The sequence below is a fragment of the Heptranchias perlo genome, chromosome 1 (genome assembly GCF_035084215.1).
Source record: "Heptranchias perlo isolate sHepPer1 chromosome 1, sHepPer1.hap1, whole genome shotgun sequence".
Classification (NCBI taxonomy): Eukaryota; Metazoa; Chordata; class Chondrichthyes; order Hexanchiformes; family Hexanchidae; genus Heptranchias; species Heptranchias perlo.
In genome coordinates, this window is record NC_090325.1 from 194,842,655 (window position 1) to 194,864,972 (window position 22,318).

A 22,318-nucleotide genomic window follows, 5' to 3' on the forward strand; every position below is an offset into this window, starting at 1 on the left:
GCTAAAGGATCTTGTCATATTGGCATCCAGAGTCCACACAGCCGTTGTCATGGCCTGAATGGACTCGCTTGAGAGCCTTGCTTGGAGCTCAGCGGAGGCCACCACTCTCTTCATCACAGGCATTCTCGCACTTACCCGTGCCACCAATCCACTCGCGATGGAGTTGGACTCCTCCATCCTTTCCGTCATTGTGGAGAGTGTGCGTGGCACTTTTTCCCATCACCTCGCAAAAGTTGCTGCTGCACCTCTATCACTCTCCTTCTCAACGATGGCCCCCCACCCCGGGTTCAGCGTCTGCGTCCAGCTGGGCAGAGCTTGGGGAGGAGTGTGTCCCCACCGACGCGGACTCTCCGCAGCTGCCTCTTTATTCCTCCTACCAAAATGTAGCGCCCGATACTTACCTATACTGAAATTCAAGTTGCCCGAGGAATTAATTCTACTGATGAAATGAGCTGCCAGACTTTACTGTGCAAACGCACACAGCCCACTTAGTACATTCTGCCTCAGGCTGACTGTCATTTAATGCAGAACACTGGCATTGCACAAACGCAGAGGCTCAGCCTACTTTGAAGTAGGTGTCAGGCATCGCCTCCGGGTCTGGATTTGAGCCATGTGGTACACCAAAAGTTTCTATTGGTGCTCCGAGAGGGCCGGCCTTTTTTTTTCCCCCCCTTGCTATTGTGGACACGCTGGCCCGACAGGTGTATAAATACAAGCAAAGGCAACGAGTATCGACACAGCAGAGAGGCCAGAAACATTCCACAGACTGAGTGAAAGTGGGTTGGCAACTTGCTGCGCTAAGCCCGTCGACAGGTCCCGAGAATGGAATCCGCCACTGCAGGACGTGTCTTCATGATAAGTGGTGAGGCTGTTTTATTTTTACAGTTCGACAGATCGCTCCTGATTCCGATCAGCCCTTCAATGCCTCGGTGACTTTGAAAAGGCGGACGTTTTCATACAGAATTAGTGACTCTGATTTTCCAGTGAATCTGACGTCAATGCTCCAAAACTGTAAAGGAGAATTGCAATGAATGCAGGGCTGTGGAACCTTGTGCCTTTTGTCTGCGTGCCATGTCCTCAGAGCAAACAGAGGTATTTGATGGAGAAGCTCAGCGAGTGAGGCAGCATCTGTGGGGAAAGAAACAGAGTTAACGTTTCAGACCTGAGACGTTTAACTCTGTTTCTTTCCCCACAGACGCTGCCTCACTCGCTGAGCTTCTCCAGCATTTTCTGTTTTTATTTCAGATTTTCCAGCATCCGTGGTATTTTGCTTTTGAAGGTATTTGATGCCAGGTTTGTATTTTAAGGCAGAGAGGGTGCCTATGGTGTGAGGCTGGGTTTCTGTATCAAGAATCACGTCATAATACTCTTAGCCCTGCGGGAACTGTGATCCGAGAGCTATTAGTCAGCACAGTGTTTGACAGCAAAGAATTCCATGTACCGGGGATGAGCAACTTCAGTTATGTGGAGAGACTGGAGAAGCTGGGATTGTTCTCCTTAAAGCAGAGAAGGTTAAGGGGAGATTTAATAGAGGTGTTCAAAATTATGAAGGGTTTTGATAGAGTAAATAAGGAGAAACTGTTTCCAGTGGCAGGAGGGTCGGTAACCAGAGGACACAGATTTAAGGTGATTGGCAAAAGAACCAGAGGGGGAGATGAGGAGAATTTTTTTTACGCAGCGAGTTGTTATGATCTGGAACGCGCTGCCTGAAAGGGCGGTGGAAGCAGATTCAATAATAACTTTCAAAAGGGAATTGGATATAAATACTTGAAAAGGGTAGAACTGCAGGGCTATGGGGAAAGAGCAGGGGGAGTGGGATTAATTGGACAGCTCTTTGAAAGAGCCGGCACAGGCAAAATGGGCCGAATGGCCTCCTTCTGTGCTGTATGATTCTATGATTCCATGAATTCAATTCCGCTCTTGGAGCTTCTTGATTGGGAGATCCTGTAGATTCCAGTTATTAGGTGGTCCAGATTAAGCAAGGTCATTCGTTGTACTTTAATACAACCGATATCAAGGGACGCTGGAATTAATGTACCCAGTAAAGGAATGCTCCTATTGTTGCTGCCAAGTATCTGGGAAGGCCAGAGTATCCTCAAGTAAATCATAGAATCATAAGGAGATATTAGGATAGCTTGGCCAAAGAGGTAGGTTTTAAGGAGTGTCTTAAAGGAAGAGAGAGTGGCTGAGAGGTTTGGGGAGAGAATTCCAGAGCTTAGGGGCAGCTGAAGGCACGGCCGCCAATGGTGGAGCGATGGAAATCGAGGATGAGCAAGAGGCCAGAATCGGAGGAGCGCAGAGATCTCGGAGGGTTGCAGGGCTGGAGGAGGTTACAGAGTTGGGATGGGCGAGGCCACGGAGGGACTTGAACACGAGGACGAGAATCTTAAAATCGTGACGTTGCCGGACCGGGAGCCAATGTAGGTCAGCGAGCGCGGGGGGAGGTGATGGGAGAACGGGACTTGGTGCGAGTTAGGAGACGGGGCAGCAGAGCTTTGGATGAGCTGAGGTTTACAGAGGGTGGAAAATGGGAGGCCGGCCAGGAGAGCATTGGAACGGACAGCCCTCTCACCAGTACAGGTGCCCCTCCTGCTGCCAAGAGAGTCCTTGTCCTGTGTTACTTATACGGTCATTTTGCTTTATTCTAGCAATTCTTGCTCTGACTGCAGCTGCGAGTGGAGTGACTCATACACCTGTGACTGACTCTCTGCGGACTTCAAAAGTGTCTCAGAATGAATCGAGCGCCCCGGAAACAATCGCGCCAGCACAGAGAGGTAGGGCGGGAAATAAGTTTCGAGTTTTACGCTGGACGACGCCAACTTTTCTTTAGTGGGCAGAGTCTGGTGCAAACAGTTTGAAAATTCATAACTTCTGCATTCCACGTGTACAATTTTCTTTGAAAAGCTGCCTGTACTGTATTACATAGAATTACCTAGAATGTACAGCACAGAAACAGGCCATTCGGCCCAACAGGTCCATGCCGGTGTTTATGCTCCACACGAGCCTCCTCCCTCCCTACTTCATCTCACCCTATCAGCATATCCTTCTATTCCTTTCTCCCTCATGTGTTTATCTAGCTTCCCCTTAAATGCATCTATGCTATTCGCCTCAACTATTCCTTGTGGTTCCGAGTTCCACATTCTCACCATTCTCTGGGTAAAGAAGTTTCTCCTGAATTCTTTATTGGATTTATTGGTGATGATCTCATGTTTATGGCCCCTAGTTCTGGTCTCCCCTACAAGTGGACACTGTAAAGCTACATAAATCAGAAATACCGGTTATAGTTCGGGCACGGTTCAGAACATTTCAACTTAAATCAAAGGTCCCCTTTCATTCAATGTTAATTGGCTCTCTGACCTGCCACAGGTGAATCATCAGGTCCTGCACAGGCTGACATCATCAACACTTTGATTCTATCAAGTAGGAAAAAATGTGAGATAGGTGCTCTGATGTCAGCCGTGAGTCAGAAGGTCATGGTTTCGAGAGAGACTTGAGCACATAATCCAGGCTGATGCTCCCAGTGCAGTACTGAGGGAGTGCTACAATGTCAGAGGCGCCGTCTTTCAGATGGAATGTTAAACTGAGGCCCCGTCTGCCCTCTCAGGTGAACGTAAAAGCTCCCATGGCACTATTTTGAAAAAGAGCCGGGGAGTTCTCCCCGGTGTCCTGGGGCCAATATTCATCCCTCAACCAAGATCACTAAAAACAGATTATCTGGGTCATTATCACATTGCTGTTTGTGGGATCTTGCTGTGTGGAAATTGGCTGCCTCGTTTCCCTACATTACAACAGTGACTACACTTCAAAAAGTACTTCATTGGCTGTAAAGCGTTTTGGGACGTCTTGAGGTCGTGAAAGGCACTTTATTCCTTGATCGGGAGCTCCCAGTAAGGTCCAGCACTCACAGGGAGCGTTGGTCAGTAAATGGTGGGCTATTGAATTAAGTGGACAGAAAATCATGGAGTGCGGGTCCAGGATTTCCAGACTGGCGTTCCCTACAAGCGTCGCCCCTTGCTTAGAGTCCCCGCTCTGCCAATCCTCCCTAGACTTTATCTTTAAGAAATATAATGTGCCGCATGAAATTTTTTTATGCCCAAGTAGTTCTCGCTGTTGCATTGTGTCATTCTGACAGTGCAGGTGTGTAATTAAGATGATGGAGCATTCCTGAAACATGACGCGGCAAAGAGAACCCTTTAACATCTGCCAAAGTGTTATGTCACTCATTTAAAGCAGTAAACAGCTGTAATTGCACTTTGAAATCACCACCACGTTCAGATTAGGGGCACAGTATTCCAGTGACGTTTACTGAACAGCCAGCTCCCTCAAAGAAGGAGTTTGATTCTGTCCCAATAAACGGTGGACACTTTTAAAATCAGAAACATCTGGGACGGATTTTGGTCTTTCTAACCGCCCCCCCCGCCCCCCCCCACCTCCCCCATTTCTTGGCCGAGATCAGGGGACTAAATCGCATTATAAATCGTATCTTCGTCCTCGCCCACCTTCCCTTTTCTTAAATACCTGGCTTTTTCTAGTCAGCTGTTTTAAAACACGAAATATTGCTACCTCGGGTGACTGAGGGATACCTACAGATGCCTTCCTTATAGAATAAATAAGGAGAAACTGTTTCCACTGGCAGAAGGGTCGGTAACCAGAGGGGAGAGGAGGACACATTTTTTTTTATGCAGCGAGTTGTGATGATCTGGAATGCGCTGCCTGAAAGGGCGGTGGAAGCAGATTCAATAATAACTTTCAAAAGGGAATTGGATAAATACTTGAAAACAAAAAAATTTGCAGGGCTACGGGGAAAGAGCAGGGGGGAGTGGGACTAATTGGATAGCTCTTTCAAAGGGCCGGCACAGGCACGATGGGTCGAATGGCCTCCTTCTGTGCTGCATGATTCTACCATTATAAACTTGATGGATCATTGGGGGAAATCAATCCTTCTTCGTCAATGTGAACTCCTGAAGTGTCTCTGAAAGTAGAGTTTAAGTCCACAAAGATGTATCTGATTCCTGAACTTAATTTTGTCCATTTGACAGAAAATCCCGAGCTGCCATTAGCTCTAAAAATTAAACATTCTTGTCACGAGAGCGGCCAAAGCTACTGTATGAACGGCATCTGCAAGTACCACGAAGACCAGGATCAGGTCACCAAACACCGCATCTGCGTGTAAGTTCTGCGAGAATTTTATTGTCTTTTTAAACCACCTTAAGTGCTCAGCATGCGTGCAAAATCAATGTTCAGTCCCACTCCGGGGTGCTGGGCATGTCCCTGATCACTCTGAGCATTGGGTAGTGAACAACTGTGAGTGTTGAGCTGTGGCAGGCAGACAAACCCTGCTTCTACCCTGCATTAATGATCGGTCTCTCAGCCAAGAGTAGGGTTGCCAACCCTTCAGGATTCTCCAGGAGTTGAAGATTAATTTCCAGGATACTGCCCGCCAGCAAAAACCCAGCGAGAAAAATCATAAGAGGGGTTAAAAATGGTGGGTTTTTAAAAAAAAATGTTCTCTGAACAATTTTGTTTACTAGGTATAAAAATATTGGATATGGGGAATAAAGGACTGTTTGACTGACAGTCAAGAATCGTCCAATCGGATAATGAAGAGTCTATTCGCTTTCCGATTGGCCGCGGGAAGGCTGGGCACCGCGAGGATGGATGTGTTGGGCGACCAACGGCGGGAGTGTGGGGGTGGGACGGTCGGAGGCAGGAACGTCAGGTGACGAAACCTCCAGGAATACTCCCAACCAGGGTTGGCAACCCTAACGGCAACTGAAGTCCTCAAGTGTAACGTCCAGGTGGGTCAGAGGTCAAACCTAACTCTGATTTAGTGTTGGTGACGCAGGTACAGGGCCCGTAATCTGCTTTTACTTTGAATCCGCGAGGTCCAGATCACTTTTTACTTTGGGCAACAACAAAATTTCTGGGGCATGTTGGGGGACAATTTTAACCTAACTCGCCCGGTATTAGCCTCTGTTGACTTCAATGGAGAGTCACTTCAGGCAGGGTGTAAAAACCAGCACTGCACCCGATCAGGTCAGTTTGCTGACGGGCGGGTCGGGTTAAAGGTGCCCACATTACGTTTCTTAAAACTGAGGTAGATTTTACTGAATTGGTTCGTGCTCCCCAGACACAAGCTCCCAAACAGCTGGGCAGAAATAAAGCAGCTTCATAAATGACGTTGATTCTAGAGGTCGGAAGGAATTGAGATCTCCCAAAGGGGAAGACCCAGAGGTGACCTGATAGAGGTCTCCAAAATCATGAAGGGGTTTTGATAGAGTAAATAAGGAGAAACCGTTTCCAACGGCAGGAGGGTCGGTAACCAGAGGACGCAGATTTAAGGTGATCGGCAGAAGAACCAGAGGGGGAGATGAAAAGAATTTTTTTACGCAGCGAGTTGTTCTGATCTGGAACGCGCTGCCTGAAAGGGCGGTGGAAGCAGATTCGATAGTGACTTTCAAAAGGGGAATTGGATGAATACTTGAAAAGGAAAACACTTGGGGAAAGAGCAGGGGCGGGGAGCGGGACTAATCGGATAGCTCTTCCAAAGAGCCGACTCAGGCACGATGGGCCGAATGGCCTCCTTCTGCGGTGTAGGATTCCATGATCTCATCTGAAGGACAAGGCAGCAATCCTTTCATCACTGCACTAGCATGTCAGCCTAGATTATGTACACAAGTGGGGTTTGGAGCCACAATCTGATTCAGAGGCAAGCATGCGCTACTGACTGAGCAAAATTCATCACTCTAATTTGGAATGCTGTGATGTCATGAGAAGCATCTTAACCTCGTGCCTCTGGAGATGAAATGCATAAGTAAGAGTGTTGGGCCGTGAGTCATAAAAATGATCAAAGCTGTTGAGCAAATGGAGTATAGTACAGGCCATCAGTACGGTTTCCCCAATACCGTTCAACGACAACAACAACTTGCATTTATATAGCGCCTTTAATGTAGTAAAATGTCCCAAGGCGCTTCACAGGAGCGATTATCAAACAAAATTTGACACCGAGCCGCGTAAGGAGATATTAGGACAGGTGGACGAAAAAGCTTGGTCAAAGAAGTAGGTTTTAAGGAGCGTCTTAAAGGAGAAGAGAGAGGCGGAGAGGTTTAGGGAGGGAATTCCAGAGCTTAGGGCCTAGGCAGCTGAAGGCACGGCCCCCAATGGTGGAGCCATTAAAATCGGGGATGCGCAAGAGGCCAGAATTGGAGGAGCGCAGGGATCTCGGGGGGGTTGCAGGGGCTGGAGGGGGTTACAGAGATAGGGAGGGGGGCGAGGGCCATGGAGGGATTTGAAAACAAAGATGAGAATTTTAAAATTGAAGGCCAGCGAGCGCAGGGGGGGTGACGGGCGAACGGGACTTGGTGCGAGTTAGGATGCAGGCAGCAGAGTCTCGGATGAGCTCAAGTTTGCGGCAGGTGGGAGCTGGGAGGCCGGCCAGGACAGCAACTGGATGTGCCCACCGCCACTATAACAGGACCCTTTCTAGACATTTCTTCCCATGACCTGACAGTGGGAATATTCGTTTACCATTAGTTTGGGGTAGTTGGATGCTGTGGTTCTCTGCATACTTGGTTTTGGATATAGCCACAGTATAAATGATCTACAATATTCATTATCGGAATGAGATCTCCATTCTGTCTGACAGAGGTGCCATCTTTCGGATGAGACATTAAACCAAGGCCTCCTCTACCTTCACAGGTGGACTTAAATGATCCCATGGCCACTATTTTGAAGAAGAGCAGGGGGAGTTCTCCCTGGTGTCCTGGGGCCAATATTTATTCCTCAATCAACATCACTAAGACATATTATCTGATCATTTATCTCATTGCTGTTTGTGGGATCCTGCTGTGCGCAAATAGGCTGCCGCGTTTCCCCACATTACAACAGTGACTACGCTTCAAAAAAGTACTTAATTGGCTGTAAAATGCTTTGGGACGTCCTGAGGTCGTGAAAGGTGCTATAGAAATGCAAGTTCTTTCTTTTCCTTTTCTTTATCTGGACTGAATTTGGAACCAGGTCTCGGAGCGAAGGGACTGAAGGAGCGAATCGAGTGATTCCGATCATGCCTGCCCTCTCAGTGGGGTGCGGTGTTCACCGGGAGCACCTCTCGGGGAAATTAGCCTGTGATTTCCCGCCCGAGAAAATGCCCTCCCCATTATGTCGCTCGACATTCTGTGGGACCCAGCCTTAGCCACGAGCATCATTTTACCGAACTTTAAAGGTTAGGTTCAGGTGAGGCGTTTGAAGTGAAATATGCAATTACAAAATCCAAATGCAGCAGATCAAGTGTGAAATACCGACAAGCCCACAAAGGAGGCTGGCTGGCAGGGGAGCGATACTTCCCTGCTAGGGAAAGTACCGATCGGCTAACTCAGGTCACGTTTCGGGGTGTCACGCGATGGTTTAGCCGATCGGGTTTTGAAGCCATTTTCTTCTTTGTGTCTCATTTTGCGAAGCTATCCTTTCTGTTCTTAACAAAGTGACTTTCACCACACCTCGTCTCCCTGTATACGCTTCAAAGGGGCAGCTGGTCTTCTCCCAGGGATCCATCAGGGGAGGTATGAAGAAGCAGCCAGTGATGGAACTTCCTTCCAGTCTCCCCCCTATCCCCCTCTCCCCCTTCTTCTTTATAGAGAAGTATTAGACCTCTGTCTTGAAGGTGGCAGGACAAGTTGATCAGACTGTTGAAAAAGCATACTGGGCTTTATAAATTGAGGCATAGAGTACAAAAGCAAGGAAGTTATGCTAAACTTTTATAAATCACTGGTTAGGCCTCAGCTGGAGTTTTGTGTCCAATTTTGGGCCCCACACTTTAGGAAGGATGTCAAGGCCTTGCAGAGGGTGCAGAGGAGATTTACTAGAATGGTACCAGGGATGAGGGACTTCGGTCACATGAAGAGACTGCAGAAGCTGGGATTGTTCTCCTTAGAGCAGAGAAGGTTAAGAAGAAATTTAATAGAGGTGTTCAAAATCATGAGAGGGTTTTGATAGAGTAAATAAGGAGAAACTGTTTCCACTGGCAGGACAATTGTCAAAAGAACCAGGAGGGGAGAGGAGGAGAAATTTTTTTTACGCAGCGAGTTGTGATGATCTGGAATGCGCTGCCTGAAAGGGCGGTGGAAGCAGATTCAATAATAACTTTCAAAAGGGGAATGGGATAAATACTTGAAAAGGGAAAATTTGCAGGGCTACAGGGAAAGAGCAGGGGTGGGGGGGGGGGGGGAGTGGGACTAATTGGATGGCTCTTTCAAAGAGCCGGCACAGGCACGATGGGCCGAATGGCCTCTTTCTGTGCTGTGTGAGTCTATGACTCTCGGATCGTACACTATGATTGGCACCAGCTCCCCCGCGGCAGCACGACCGAGATTGGGAACTCAGTGACATGGAGGGATCACGAGCCACAACCAATAACCTGTCACTCTGCGACACCACCCGGTGGTGAATTAGAAAAACTGCACCTGCACGCTGTTTTGGGTATTTTCAAACATCACTGTGAAACTAAAATATTTTTTTTTGACCCTTTGCAGTTGAAATTCCTGTTATTGAGTAGTGCACTAGTTTGTGTCAAATTCCCGTGCTGATAGATTATCAACGCGTATCAAGCACATTAACCTCTGCGCTAAAACGTGGGACACCCAGGAATTTCAACCCCTTTTGAGTACTGAGTTTGTTTGGGCCTTTTGCCTGACATTTCGCCATCTAACATCTGCAAAGATGCTGTGTATCACACGGGTCTAACATTGCAAATAACCAGGGGTGGCTTGACGTGTGGGGAATAATTGAATCCCCCTTTTTATACAGTTGTATAAAGCTCTGGTTAGACCCCATCTGGAGGAGGCAGCTCACCATCACCTTCTCAAGGGCAATTAGGGATTAGCAATAAATGCCGGCCTCGCCAGCGACGCCCACATCCCACGAACGCATAAAAAAAATACTGCATTCAGTTCTGGGCACCGCACCTCAGGAAGGATATATTGGCCTTGGAGGGGGTGCAGATTCACCAGAATGATACCGGTGCTAAAAGGGTTAAATTATGAGGACAGGTTGCATAGACTGGGCTTGTATTCCCTCGAGTATAGAAGATTAAGGGGTGATAATAATCGAGGTGTTTAAGATGATTAAAGGAGTCGATGAAATAGATAGAGAGAGAAACTATTTCCTCTGGTGGGGGGAGTCCAGAACATGGGGGCATAATCTTAAAAATTAGAGCCAGGCCGTTCAGGGGTGATGTCAGGAAGCACTTCCTCACACAAAGGGGAGTGGAAATCTGGAACTCTCTCCCCCAAAAAGCTGTTGAGGCTGGGGGTCAATTGGAAATTTCAAAACTGAGACTGATAGATTTTTGTTGGGTGAGGGTATTAAGGGTTACGGAACCAAGGCAGGTAGATGGAGTTAAGATACAGATCAGCCATGATCTAATTAAATGGTGGAACAAACTCGAAGGGCTGAATGGCCTACTGCTGTTACGATGCTCTTTATGTTTTGCACCGAACAATACCTGCAAAATGAAATTGAATTAATTATGAATTTTTTGGGTTTTTTTTCAGTTGTAAACCAGGATACACAGGAGAAAGATGCCAGCACATGACACTAACATCACACACAACAGAAGAGCCTGCACGGTATTTGTACATGGCAGTGGGGATTGGGATTGGTTTGCTGCTCAGTGCGTTAGCTGTCGTTCTCTTCTACTGCATTCAAAAAAGGTAAGGACAGTGACAACTTAAAGCTTACTTTAAAGGAGCTGACAGTTTTGAAAAATAAAAGAAAGAACTTGCATTTATATAGCGCCTTTCACAACCTCAGGACGTCCCAAAGCGCTTTACAGGCAATTAAATACTTTTTGAAGTCTGGTCACTGTTGTAATGTAGGAAACACAGCAGCCAATTTGTGCACAGCAAGATCCCACAAACAGCAATGTGATAATGACCAGATAATCTGCTTTTTAGTGATGTTGGTTGAGGGATAAATATTGGCCAGGACACCAGGAGAACTTACCTGCTCTTCATCCAATAGTGGCCCTGGGATCTCCTACCTCCACCTCAGAGGGCAGACGGGGCCTCGGTTTAACATCTCATCCAAAAGATGGCACCTCCGACAGTGCAGCGCTCTCCTCAGTGCTGGCACTCGGAGTGTTGGCCTGGATTATGTGCTCAAGTCTCTAGAGTGGGACTTGAACCCACTAACTCAGAGGCAAGAATGCTACCCACTGAGCCATGTCTGACTACCAAACAAAAGCTTGCCCGGAAAAAGGGGGCCAGGTTCTCGACTGCTACAAATCTGAAACAAATCCACTGGGGTACGGGAGTGTAGCGGTTTTTGTTACTAGGCTAATAATCCCAGAGAACATGAATGTAAATCCCACCAATATGAATTCAATTAACAAGAAATCTGGAAATCAAAAGCTGGAATCAGTAAAAGTGACCATGAAGCTGTCGGATTGTCATAAAAACCATACTGGTTCACTAATGTCCTTTAGGGAAGGAAACCTGCCGTCCTTACCCGGTCTGGTCTATACGTGACTCCAGTCCCACATCAATGTTGTTGACTCTTAACTGCCCTCTGAAGTGGCCTAGCAAGACACTCAGTTATATATATAAAGGATTTACAGCACAGAAGCAGGCCATCTGGTCCAACAGGCCAATGCTGGTGTTTATGCTCCACACGAGCCTCCTCCTCTCTCCCTACGTCATCTCACCCTATCAGCATATCCTTCTATTCCTTTCTCCCTCATGTGTTTATCCAGCTTCCCCTTAAATGCATCTATGCTATTTGCCTCAACTACTCCATGTGGTCGCGAGTTCCACATTCTCACCACTCTCTGGGTAAAGAAGTTTCTCCAGAATTCCCTATTGGATTTATTAGTGACTGTCTTATATTTATGGTCCCCTAGTTTTGGATTCCCCCACAAGTGGAAACATCTCCTCTACGTCTACCCTATCAAATCCTTTCATAATTTTAAAGACCTCGATCAGGTCACCCCTCAGCCTTCAATTTTGTAGAGAAAAGAGCCCCAGCCTGTTCAGCCTTTCCTGATAGTTATATCCCTCTCAGTTCTGGTGTGATCCTTGTAAATCTTTTATTTTTTAGTTAATCACGAGAATTAATTTTTTAAAAAGTTAGTTTGTAAACAGCGCCCAAGATTAAGGGGACCCGAAACTGCTGAAAGCCGGCAGACTCTGCCCTGCGAGATTGTCTTTGAAACATTCAGGAAAACTGAAAGTCACGACTGCTGCTGTGAGATACGTGTTACTGAGACACTGAGGAGAAAGTGCCAAATATAACAGTGTCTGTGCAAAACAGTTCAGATAATTAACAGGGAAAATTCTAGCTGTGCACAAGTGGTATTTAATACTCAACACTCATGTAATACACATCCACTTGTTGCTAGAATCACTGTAATTGATCCTTCTCCCACTTACATTGTGAAAAGTAGTTTCAAACTTGTATTTTTTTTCATTTAGCGCTGAGCCCTGATTGTCCTGCACAGGTTGTTAGCAGCTTTTTTTGTTGGGTGAGGGTTTTAAGGGTTACGGAACCAAGGTGGGTAGATGGAGCTGAGGGGCAGATCAGCCATGATCTAACTGAATGGCGGAACAGGCTCGAGGGGCTGAATGGCCTCCTCCTGTTCCTATGCTCTTGTCACCAGACGGTCATTACGGTGTTGCCACTGACGACGGCCACTGATGGGAGTGCCGCACATACAATTGTCTCTCCGTTGCTTCCAAAGCCTCTATTGGAATTATCGGCCGTCGCTCGGTGGGCAGCTCTCTTGCCTCTGGGTCAGAAAGTCGTGGGTTCGTAGTCCCATCCCAGAGACTTGAGCATATAATCCAGGCTGACACTCCTGGTGCCAGTAGTGGGGGAGTGTTGCACTATCGGAGGTGCTCTATTCAAATGAGACGTTAAACCGAGGCCCCGTCTACCCTCTCGGGCGGACGTAAACGATCCCATGGCACTATTGGAAGAAGAGCAGGAGGAGTTCTCCCCGGTGTCCTGGGACAATATTTATCCCACAACCAACATCACTAAAAAAAAAACAAATTATCTGGTCATTTATCACATTGCTAGTTTGTGGGATCTTGCTGTGCGCAAATTGGCTGCTGCGTTTCCCTCTACTACAACAGTGGCTACACTTCAAAATTACTTCATTGGCTGTAAAGCGCTTTGGGACGACCTGAGGTTGAGAAAGGCGCTATATAAATGCATGTTCTTTGTTTATATTCCACTTAAATGGGATGGAGTGTACATCACCAGGGCTCACAGCACGCTGCAGAACCACTTCATGTAGGAGCGTATATTTACAGTGCAGTGACGAACCGTCACAGTGGGCGGTTTTCCACTGTCAATGGCGACTTTCTTGCCTCCCATCTCCCCCCACCCTCCGTGACTCATGCCACGTATAACTGCCCTCTGGTAACTCACTCAAGAGCTCATATTTATAAGTTACTGTCTTCGGTCCCCGTCACAAATTCCGTTCCCTGGCCACCGATTCCATCCCGCTCCCTCGCCACTGTCTGAGGCTGAACCAGACCGTTCACAACCTCAGCGTCCTGTTTGACCCCGAGCTGAACTTCCAATCCCGTATCCGCTCCATCATCAAGACCGCCCACTTCCACCTCCGTAACATCGCCCGTCTCCGCCCCTGCCTCAGCTCGTCTGCTGCTGAAACCCTCATCCGTGCCTTTTGTTACCTCCAGACTGGACTATTCCAACGCTCTCCTGGCCGGCCTCCCATCTTCCACCCTCTGTAAACTTCAGCTCATCCAAAACTCTGCTGCCCCGTATCCTAACTCGCACCGAGTCCCGTTCTCCCATCACCCCCTGTGCTCGCTGACCTACACTGGATCCCGGTCCGGGAACACCTCGATTTTAAAATTCTCACCCTTGCTTTCAAATTTCTCCATGGCCTCGACCCCCCTCCCTATCTCTGTATCTTCCTCCAGCCCCTACAACCCTCCGAGATCTCTGCGCTCCTCCAATTCTGGCCTCTTGCGCGTCCCCGATTTTCGTCACTCCACCATTGGCGGCCGTGCCTCCAGCTGCCTGGGCCCTAAGCTCTGGAATTCACTCCCTAAAACTCTCTACCTCTTTTTCCCCCTTTAAGATGCTCCTTAAAACCTACCTCCCTGTCCTAATATCTTCTTATATGGCTCAGTGTCAAATTTTGTTTGATAATCGCTCCTGTGAAGCACCTTGGGGACGTTTTACTACGTTAAAGGCGCTGTATAAATGCAAGTTGTTGTTGTTGTATATGATCCATATACTCATTCAATAAACTACGTGACCCATCGGGGGAGGGGCGTGTACTGGGCAGGTTTTAATAGTTTGCCTTATATGCAGTTCAATTTCCATTCTTATTTTTTTTGCTCATGTCTGATTGATGTGTGGAGTGGGTCATTATTTTAAAATGACCCACTAAGAGGCTGAGGGGAGAGGAGAAGAGACTGAAGTTTTATAACTCAGAGGGGACTAGGAACACTTTGCCATCAGGAATGGTTGAGGCCAAAACAGTTGCTGCCTTTGAAGGAAAAAAAAAATTGGATAAATATTCAAAGCAGGGGCAGATACCTGGTGTCCGGGGAGGGAGCGGGATAGTGGAATTAGTTTTGGGATTGCACGAGCGAAGAGCCGGCACGGACACGATGGGCCGAGCGGCCTCCTCCGTGCGGCAAACTTCTTTTTGCTTCACGTCGAGCGCTCTGACAGCGATCGTATTTGTTTTCAGACGCCAGCGATCGAAAACGACGTACAGCAAGTGCTCCGTAGTGGCGAGAGTCTGAGCTCCGTCTGTGACTCACGCCGATGTCAACGGCAAAATAATTCACGGCGTCGTTATTACCACACAGCGTTACATTTTGGTGAAACGAAACTGGCACCAAGAACTGACCTGGGAGTGAACTCGGGACACCAGCATCAGCGCTAAAACCCAGTGTATTTTTCATAACTATGGAAGAATGTAACACATTACTGAACCTACCCCTGTAATTCAATGCAGCGGCGTTTAATAAGCTAATATTTAAATAGTAATGGGCCCGATTACACTCTCCGCATCCCACACGCAGAAATCTGCACCCCCCCCCCCGCCCCCCCCCCCCCCCAGATCAGAGGTCTCCCAGGTGTGTTCCCGCTCTGTGCTAGTGGGGGCCCCTCAGCATTTCTGGCCTCTGAGGGGAAAAAAAAATCAACCACTCCAATAAGGGGTTGCCAACCCTCCAGGATTGTCCTGGAGTCTCCAGGATTGTCCTGGAGTCTCCAGCAATTGAAGACTGATCTCCCGGACTCTGCTGCCAGCACAAACCCAGGGAGAAAAATCATAGGGGCATTAAATAAAAGCGTGTTTTTTTTTTCATTTTCTTTAAACACTTTTGTTTGTTGTTTGTAAAAATATCGGACATAGGGATAAAAAGGCCGTTTGACTGACAGTCAAGAATCATCCAATCGGGTAACGAAGAGTCTCTTCGCTTTCCGATTGGCCGTGGGAAGGCGGGGCACAGCAGGGATGGACGTGTTGGGTGACCAATGACGGGAGTGTGGGGGGGCGGGGGGCGGGGGTGGCGGGAGGTCACGTCATGAAACCTCCAGAAAAAAGTCCAACCAGAGTTGGCAACCCCACACACCAGACCGGAACCCACTCCCGATCACTGTCCGGTGATTCTGCTAGAAACTACCCGCGTGGGGCATGACGGGTGAAGATGGCACGAGGCTTGGTCGCGAGGTCCCAGTTTAGATTCCCAGGTCTGCACTGAGTTTAGCTGATCTCTGCCATGGGGCTTCGGTTGACCCCTGTCCTGGGCTCGGGGGCAGAGTGCAGAAGAACCAAAAAAAAAACCACCCAAGGCTCTTGATACTGAAAGCTGGAAAGGGTGAACGAAATGTAGAACTCCACCCTCTCTGGACATCAGCCCAGGAACACTGAGGGTTTGGGTGAACCCCTCGAGCCTGTTCCGCCACTCAATTAGATCATGGCTGATCTACACCTTAACTCCATCTACCCGCCTTGGTTCTGTGACCCTTAATGCCCTTACCCAACAAAAATCTATCAAATTCAGTTTTGAAATTTTCAATTGACCCCCAGCCTCAAGAGCTTTTTGGGGGGGGAGAGAGTTCCAGATTTCCACTCCCCTTTGTGTGAAGAAGTGCTTCCTGACATCACCCCTGAACGGCCCTAGCTCTAATTTTAAGGTTATGACCCCTTGTTCCGGACTCCCTTCACCCGAGGAAATTGTTTCTCTCTATCGACCCTATCAAATCCTTTAATCACCTTCAACACCTCGATCAGATCACCCCTTAATCTTCTGGACTCGGGGGGTCTACGGAGTCCACCCATGTCCCTGACGCTCATGGGTGGAAAATCCGTGATCGTCCCCCGCTCCCGTAACAAAAGGCGGATTGGGACTTATGCGCGACACAGTTACGTGCCAGTCAGAATTCCCGGGGTCGGGTTATTTAAGTAAAGCGGGTGGACCTGTGGCATCAGAAGCAGCACAGCAGGAACGCCTGGCCGGTGGGGCTTGGCGGGGGGGGGGGGAGTTGAAATATCAGCATTGGCAGAAGTAGAGCAGGACCGGCAAACAACTTGCATTTATATAGCGCCTTTAATGTAGTAAAACATCCCAAGGCGCTTCACAGGAGCGATTATCAAACAAAGCACCGGGAGGTGGGACCTGTTGGGGGTCCCGGCGGGCGATGTTACCCGCGCCCCCCCCCCCATCAGTCCAGCCTCCATCTTTGACGTCAAGTTCAACTCCCACCTCCGCCCTCGTGCTCCGGATCCCTCAAACACATTGTGGGTTTTCAGGGAGTCTCGACTCACACCTGCGATGATGGTACCCCAGTTACGAGTTCACACCTTCTGGAGAAGAGGGGAGAGAACAAAATCTGCTCTCTGGTTTAAGTGATTAGCTCGGTCAATGAATTACTCTGTAATCCCCCCACCCTCCTGTGTCTCTATTACTCACAGTCTCAGAATCTGCTGCATCGCCGCAGTGAAATGAAACTGAAGCCCATGGTAACTTTTAAAAAAAAACACAATTTGACTGTGCAACAAACATTATACACTGTAGGTATTTATTCTTAATTCCTCAATACAAATAAATTATTTTTTATCCTAATGTATAATCCACTATGAATCAGGTTAAGCATAATGCTGTAAAACCATGTTTCATATAGTTCTAATAACATTTTTGCTAAGGTGATTCTGTTTGAATGAACACTATTTATATCCATGAAACGTGTATTGATTTCTAGTTTTTGGGCTCTGTCCTGTTTTGAAAGAATTACAGATCTGCAACTAAATATTTTAATTCATTCCCGGGATGTGGGCATTGCTGGCATTTATTGCCCATCCCTAGTTTCCCCTTGAGAAGGTGGTGGTGAGCCGCCTTCTTGAACCGCTGCAGTCCGTGTGGTGAAGGTTCTCCCACAGTGCTGTTAGGAAGGGACTTCCATGATTTTGACCCAGCGATGATGAAGGAACGGCGATATATTTCCAAGTTGGGATGGTGTGTGACTTGGAGGGACCATAAGACCATAAGAGATAAGAGCAGGAGTAGGCCATTCGGCCCCTCGAGCCTGCTCCGCCATTCAATGAGATCATGGCTGATCTGATTTTTATCTCAACTCCACTTTCCCGCCTTTTCCCCATATCTTTTGACTCCCTTGCTGATCAAAAATGTGTCTAACTCAGCCTTGAATGTATTCAATAACTCAGCCTCCACAGCTTTTTGGGGTAAAGAATTCCAAAGATTCACGACCCTCTGGGAGAAGAAATTCCTCCTCATTCCCGTCTTAAACGGGCGACCCCTTATTCTGAGCCTATGCCCCCTAGTTTCAGATCCCCCCATGAGGGGTAACATCCTCTCAGCATCTACCCTATCGAGTCCCCTCAGAATCTTGTATCTTTCAATAAGATCTCCTCTCATTCTTTTAAACTCCAATGAGTATAGACCCAACCTGTTCAATCTTTCCACATGGTGCATGGGAACGTGCAGGTGGTCTTATTCCCATGTGCCTGCTGCCCTTGTCCTTCTAGGTGGTAGAGGTCACGGGTTTGGGAGGTGCTGTCGAAGAAGCCTTGCTGCAGTGCGTCCTGTGGATGGTACACACTGCAGCCACAGTGCGCCGGTGGTGAAGGGAGTGAATGTTTAGGGTGGTGGATGGGGTGCCAATCAAGCGGGCTGCTTTGTCCTGGATGGTGTTGAGCTTCTTGAGTGTTGTTGCAACTGCCCTCATCCAGGCAAATGGAGAGTATTCCATCACACTCCTGACTTGTAGGTGGTGGAAAGGCTTTGGGGGGTCAGGAGGTTAGTCACTTGCTCACACTTTATCACAGCTCTCAGAAATATGTCAAACAGTCTCTTTACATATCAAACAAACTACTCTGTAGTACAGTAACTAGTTATGTCGGCAAACAGTGCAGACAGCTAGACGGCAATGAGATGAAGGGCTGGATTTGGGCAATAAAAATAGTGCAATGGAATGGACACAGCCACACTCTCACTCCAAAAAAATACTCACCGGGATTTACCTTGTGAAAATTGTCCATCACCCCTTTGTGTGTAAGTGGGGTGGGGGTGGAGAGGGAGGGGTGTGATGTCGGTCTTCACGCCATTCCCCTCAATGAGTACCCCCAAATTTGACCTCTGAGAACATCGCAATATAGGTGGAGGTATGAGAAGCATAGTGGGTATCACTGGGACAGAGACGGCATTAAGGAGGCCATCTTGGTTATGATATCTAAGATAATTGGCAAAAAAGCCAGAGGGAGAGATGAGGAGAATTTTCTCCACTCAGCGAGTTGTTCTGATCTGGAATGTGCTGCCTGAAAGGGCGGTGGAAGCAGATTCAATAATGACTTTCAAAAGGGAATTGGATAAATACTTGGAGGGGAGAAAATTTGGAGGGATTTGGGAAAAGAGCAGGGGAATGGGACCAATCCCATCATATCAGCCGGACTGACTCCAAACCGTGTGTCAGGATGGTTGCTTGGTGATCATGGATATTCCCTGCAGTCATGACTCCTGTAGGAACATAGGAACAGGAGGAGGCCATTCAGCCCCTCAAGCCTGTTCCGCCATTCAGTTAGATCATGGCTGGTCTGTATCTTAACCCCATCTACCTGCCTTGGTTCCCTAACCTTTAATACCCTTGCCTAACAAAAATCTATCAATCTCAGTTTTGAAATTTGCAATTGACCCCCAGCCTCAGCAGCTTTTTGGGGGGAGAGAGTTCCAGATTTCCACTCCCCTTTGTGTGAAGAAGTGCTTCCTGACATCACCCCTGAATGGCCCAGCTCTAATTTTAAGGTTATGCCCCCTTGTTCTGGACTCCCTCCACCAGAGGAAATAGTTTCTCTCTATCTACCCTATCAAATCCTTTCATCATCTTAAATACTTCAATTAGATCACCCCTTAATCTTCTAAACTCGAGGGAATACAAGCCTAGTCTATGCAACCTGTCCCTATAATTTAACCCTTTTAGCCCCAGTATCATTCTGGTGAATCTGCGCTGCACCCCCTCCAAGGCTTTCCTGTGGTGCGGTTCCCAGAACTGAACACAGCGGGCGCTACACGGCCTCTCCGACATCCAAGATGGCGTCTTGGATACACACGCACGTTTCCTGCGTGACGTGCGCCAGACGCCATCTTGGTATTGGAGTTAGCGCAGGCGCAGATAACGAACGCTGGAATCATGTAACGTAGGGAGAAAATGGCTTCAATCAGTGTGCAACGCTGATTTAAAGTGATGGACATCATTTCGGGTCTTAACACTCAACTCAACGCACAGTCTTAACCCCGACCATCTGAACGTGTCTTCGAGTGCCTGGAGGACCCCCCCACCAGCGCTGTTTAAAGGGACCATGCAGGATTTACAGGTTAGTGGCTGGATTATAGCTTCTGGCTGCCGATACATTTGTAACTGTTTTTGGAGGTCTCCGAGACTTCAATACTAGGACGCGGGGACATAGCCTAACATTTACAGCCAGGACGTGCAGGAGTGAAGTTATCAGCTCGCACTTCCAGTAAGTTAGGACGCAAAACAATCTTAAGCAGGAAAAAGTCCAACTTAAGCTGCGAGATGCCCCGCTCCAGCCAGATCCGGCCCCACCAACAACATCTGCTAAATTCATGTCCAGCTGTAATTATGTCCAGCTGCTGCCAGATGTCACTCCATGTCAAAAGAATCAAAAAGTGTTTATTCGAGGTTATAATTAGTCAATCTGGGAAGATCTGTTTATTCTGCTTGTTTACCAGAGAAGCAGAAATTCTGAATTGCGTCAACGTTGACCAAAACTGCGTCAAACAGCCAAATGAATGAGGAAAGCCCACCCACTCACAGATTGCAATGGATGTCAATATTTGACCCGACTCTGCTAAACATCCGTACCAACAAACTTTACAATGGGGTAACTTGGTCACTGTTTCCAGGAGGGAATTCAGGAGAAACTTCTTTACCCAGAGGGTGGTCAGAATGTGGAACTCGGCTACCACAAGGAGTAGTTGAGACGAATAACACAGATGCATTTAAGGGAAAGCCAGATAAACACATGAGGGTCTGATCCAGAGTGGGTGAGACACACAGAAATAGAGAGAGACAGAGAGAGCGATAGAGAGACAGATAGAAAGAGAGCAAGACAGACAGACACAGAGATAGAGACAGAGAGAAAGACAGTGACAGACATAGAGATAGAGACAGAGAAAGAGAGAGAGATAAAAGGATATGCTGATAGGTTGAGATGAAGTAGGGAGGGAGGAGGCTCGTGTGGAGCATAAACTAGAGATTTACTGGAATGGTACCAGGGATGAGGGACTTCAGTTACATGGAGGGACTGGAGAAACTGGGATTGTTTTCCTTACAGCAGTGAAGGGAGGGAGGGAGCAATGGAGCAGCAGAGGGGGGGGGGGAATGGAGCTGGGGGAGGGAGCGGGGGAGGGTGGGGGAAGGAATGGGGAGAGAGGGGGAGGGAGTGGGGCTAGGAGGGGGGATGGAGCGGGAGAGGGAACGGGAGGGAGTGGGGCTAGGAGGGGGGATGGAGCCGGATGGAGTTGAGGAAGGAGGAGGAGGGAGCGGGTTGGGGGAAGGAGGGGCGGAGGGAGCGGGGTGGGGGGAGGGAGGGGGAGGAGTGTGGGATGGAACGGGGTGTGGGGGCACGGGGAGGGAGGGAGGGAGGGGGAGGGAGTGGGGGAAGGAGGGGGAGGGAGCGGGGATGGAGCAAGGGAGGGGGCGGGGTGGGGGGAGAGAGGGGGAGGAGAGTGGGATGGAGTGGGGGAGGGAGGGGGTGGGGGGGAGGGAGGGGGAGGAGTGTGGGATGGAACGGGGTGTGGGGGTGCGGGGAGAGAGGGGGAGGGGAGGGAGGGGGAGGGAGCAGGGAGGGAGTGGGTTTGGGGGAAAGAGGGACAGAGGGAGCGGGGATGGAGCAAGGAATGGAGCGGGGTGGGGGAGGGAGGGGGAGGAGTGTGGGATGGAGTGGGGGAGGGAAGGGGTGGGGGGAGGGGGAGGAGTGGGGGAGGGAGCGGGGTGGGGGAGGGAGGGGGTGAGTCCATTTTTTTACTCTGTTTCCCGCCAGGCAGCCGGTCAGATTGAGAGGCTCGCTGTGTTGCCGGGCGGGAATGCCAGTGGGAGAAGGCCACAACCGGGGACCACTGGGGACGGTCAACGGCAATGGAGAAGATCGGGGGTTGGTGGGGGGAGGGCTTGGAGCAAGGAGGGAGGGAGAGATCGCGGGGAGGGGAGGGGTCGCGGGGACGGAGGGGTCGCGGGGACGGAGGGGTCGTGGGGACGGAGGGGTTGGGGGGAGGGGAGGGGTCGCGGGGACGGAGGGGTCGCGGGGACGGAGAGGTCGCGGGGACGGAGGGGTCAGGGGGAGGGGAGGGGTCGCGGGGACGGAGGGGTCGTGGGGACGGAGGGGTCGGGGGAGGGGAGGGGTCGCGGGGACGGAGGGGTCGCGGGGACGGAGGGGTCGCGGGGACGGAGGGGTCGTGGGGACAGATAGATTGAGGGGCTGGGTAGGTGGGGGAGACACTCCTGGGCCACAAACAGTGCTGGAAAAACACTTACCTACAGATCCGTGTCTCCTGCCTCCCTTTAGCTGACAGGTTTCCCGAGCTCTTGGAAACCTGGTCCACCGCCGTGAAATTCAAATGGCTCCCAAAATCTGAGGAACGGAGCCTCATTTAAATACTACAATCACGGACCTGCCTCTCGGAGTGGGTTACTCGGACGCCCTCAATCCCGCCACGGTTACACCAGACGTAGGCGCGTTCCCAACGAGTCGGGGTCGCGCTTCACATATTTATCAATTTAACCCACCCCCCCC

General features: G+C 49.1%; 1 protein-coding gene across 1 annotated transcript; it reads left to right on the top strand.

Moving 5' to 3' along the window:
- The first annotated feature begins 746 nt into the window (after nt 1–746).
- On the top strand, nt 747–17,218 carry LOC137305902 (epigen-like). Its single transcript, XM_067974878.1, has 5 exons — nt 747–862; nt 2,649–2,774; nt 5,040–5,169; nt 10,548–10,706; nt 14,729–17,218. Exons 1-5 carry the CDS (start codon nt 823–825, stop codon nt 14,781–14,783), a joined length of 510 nt encoding a protein of 169 aa, XP_067830979.1. The 5' UTR covers nt 747–822; the 3' UTR covers nt 14,784–17,218.
- Nucleotides 17,219–22,318: the final 5,100 nt, after the last annotated feature.

Coding starts and splice junctions, on each gene's coding strand:
- LOC137305902 (XM_067974878.1), top strand. CDS start 823: ATGGAATCCGCCACTGCAGGACGTGTCTTCATGATAAGTG. Junction 863..2,648: donor ACGTGTCTTCATGATAAGTG/GTGAGGCTGTTT, acceptor GCTTTATTCTAG/CAATTCTTGCTCTGACTGCA. Junction 2,775..5,039: donor AATCGCGCCAGCACAGAGAG/GTAGGGCGGGAA, acceptor TCCATTTGACAG/AAAATCCCGAGCTGCCATTA.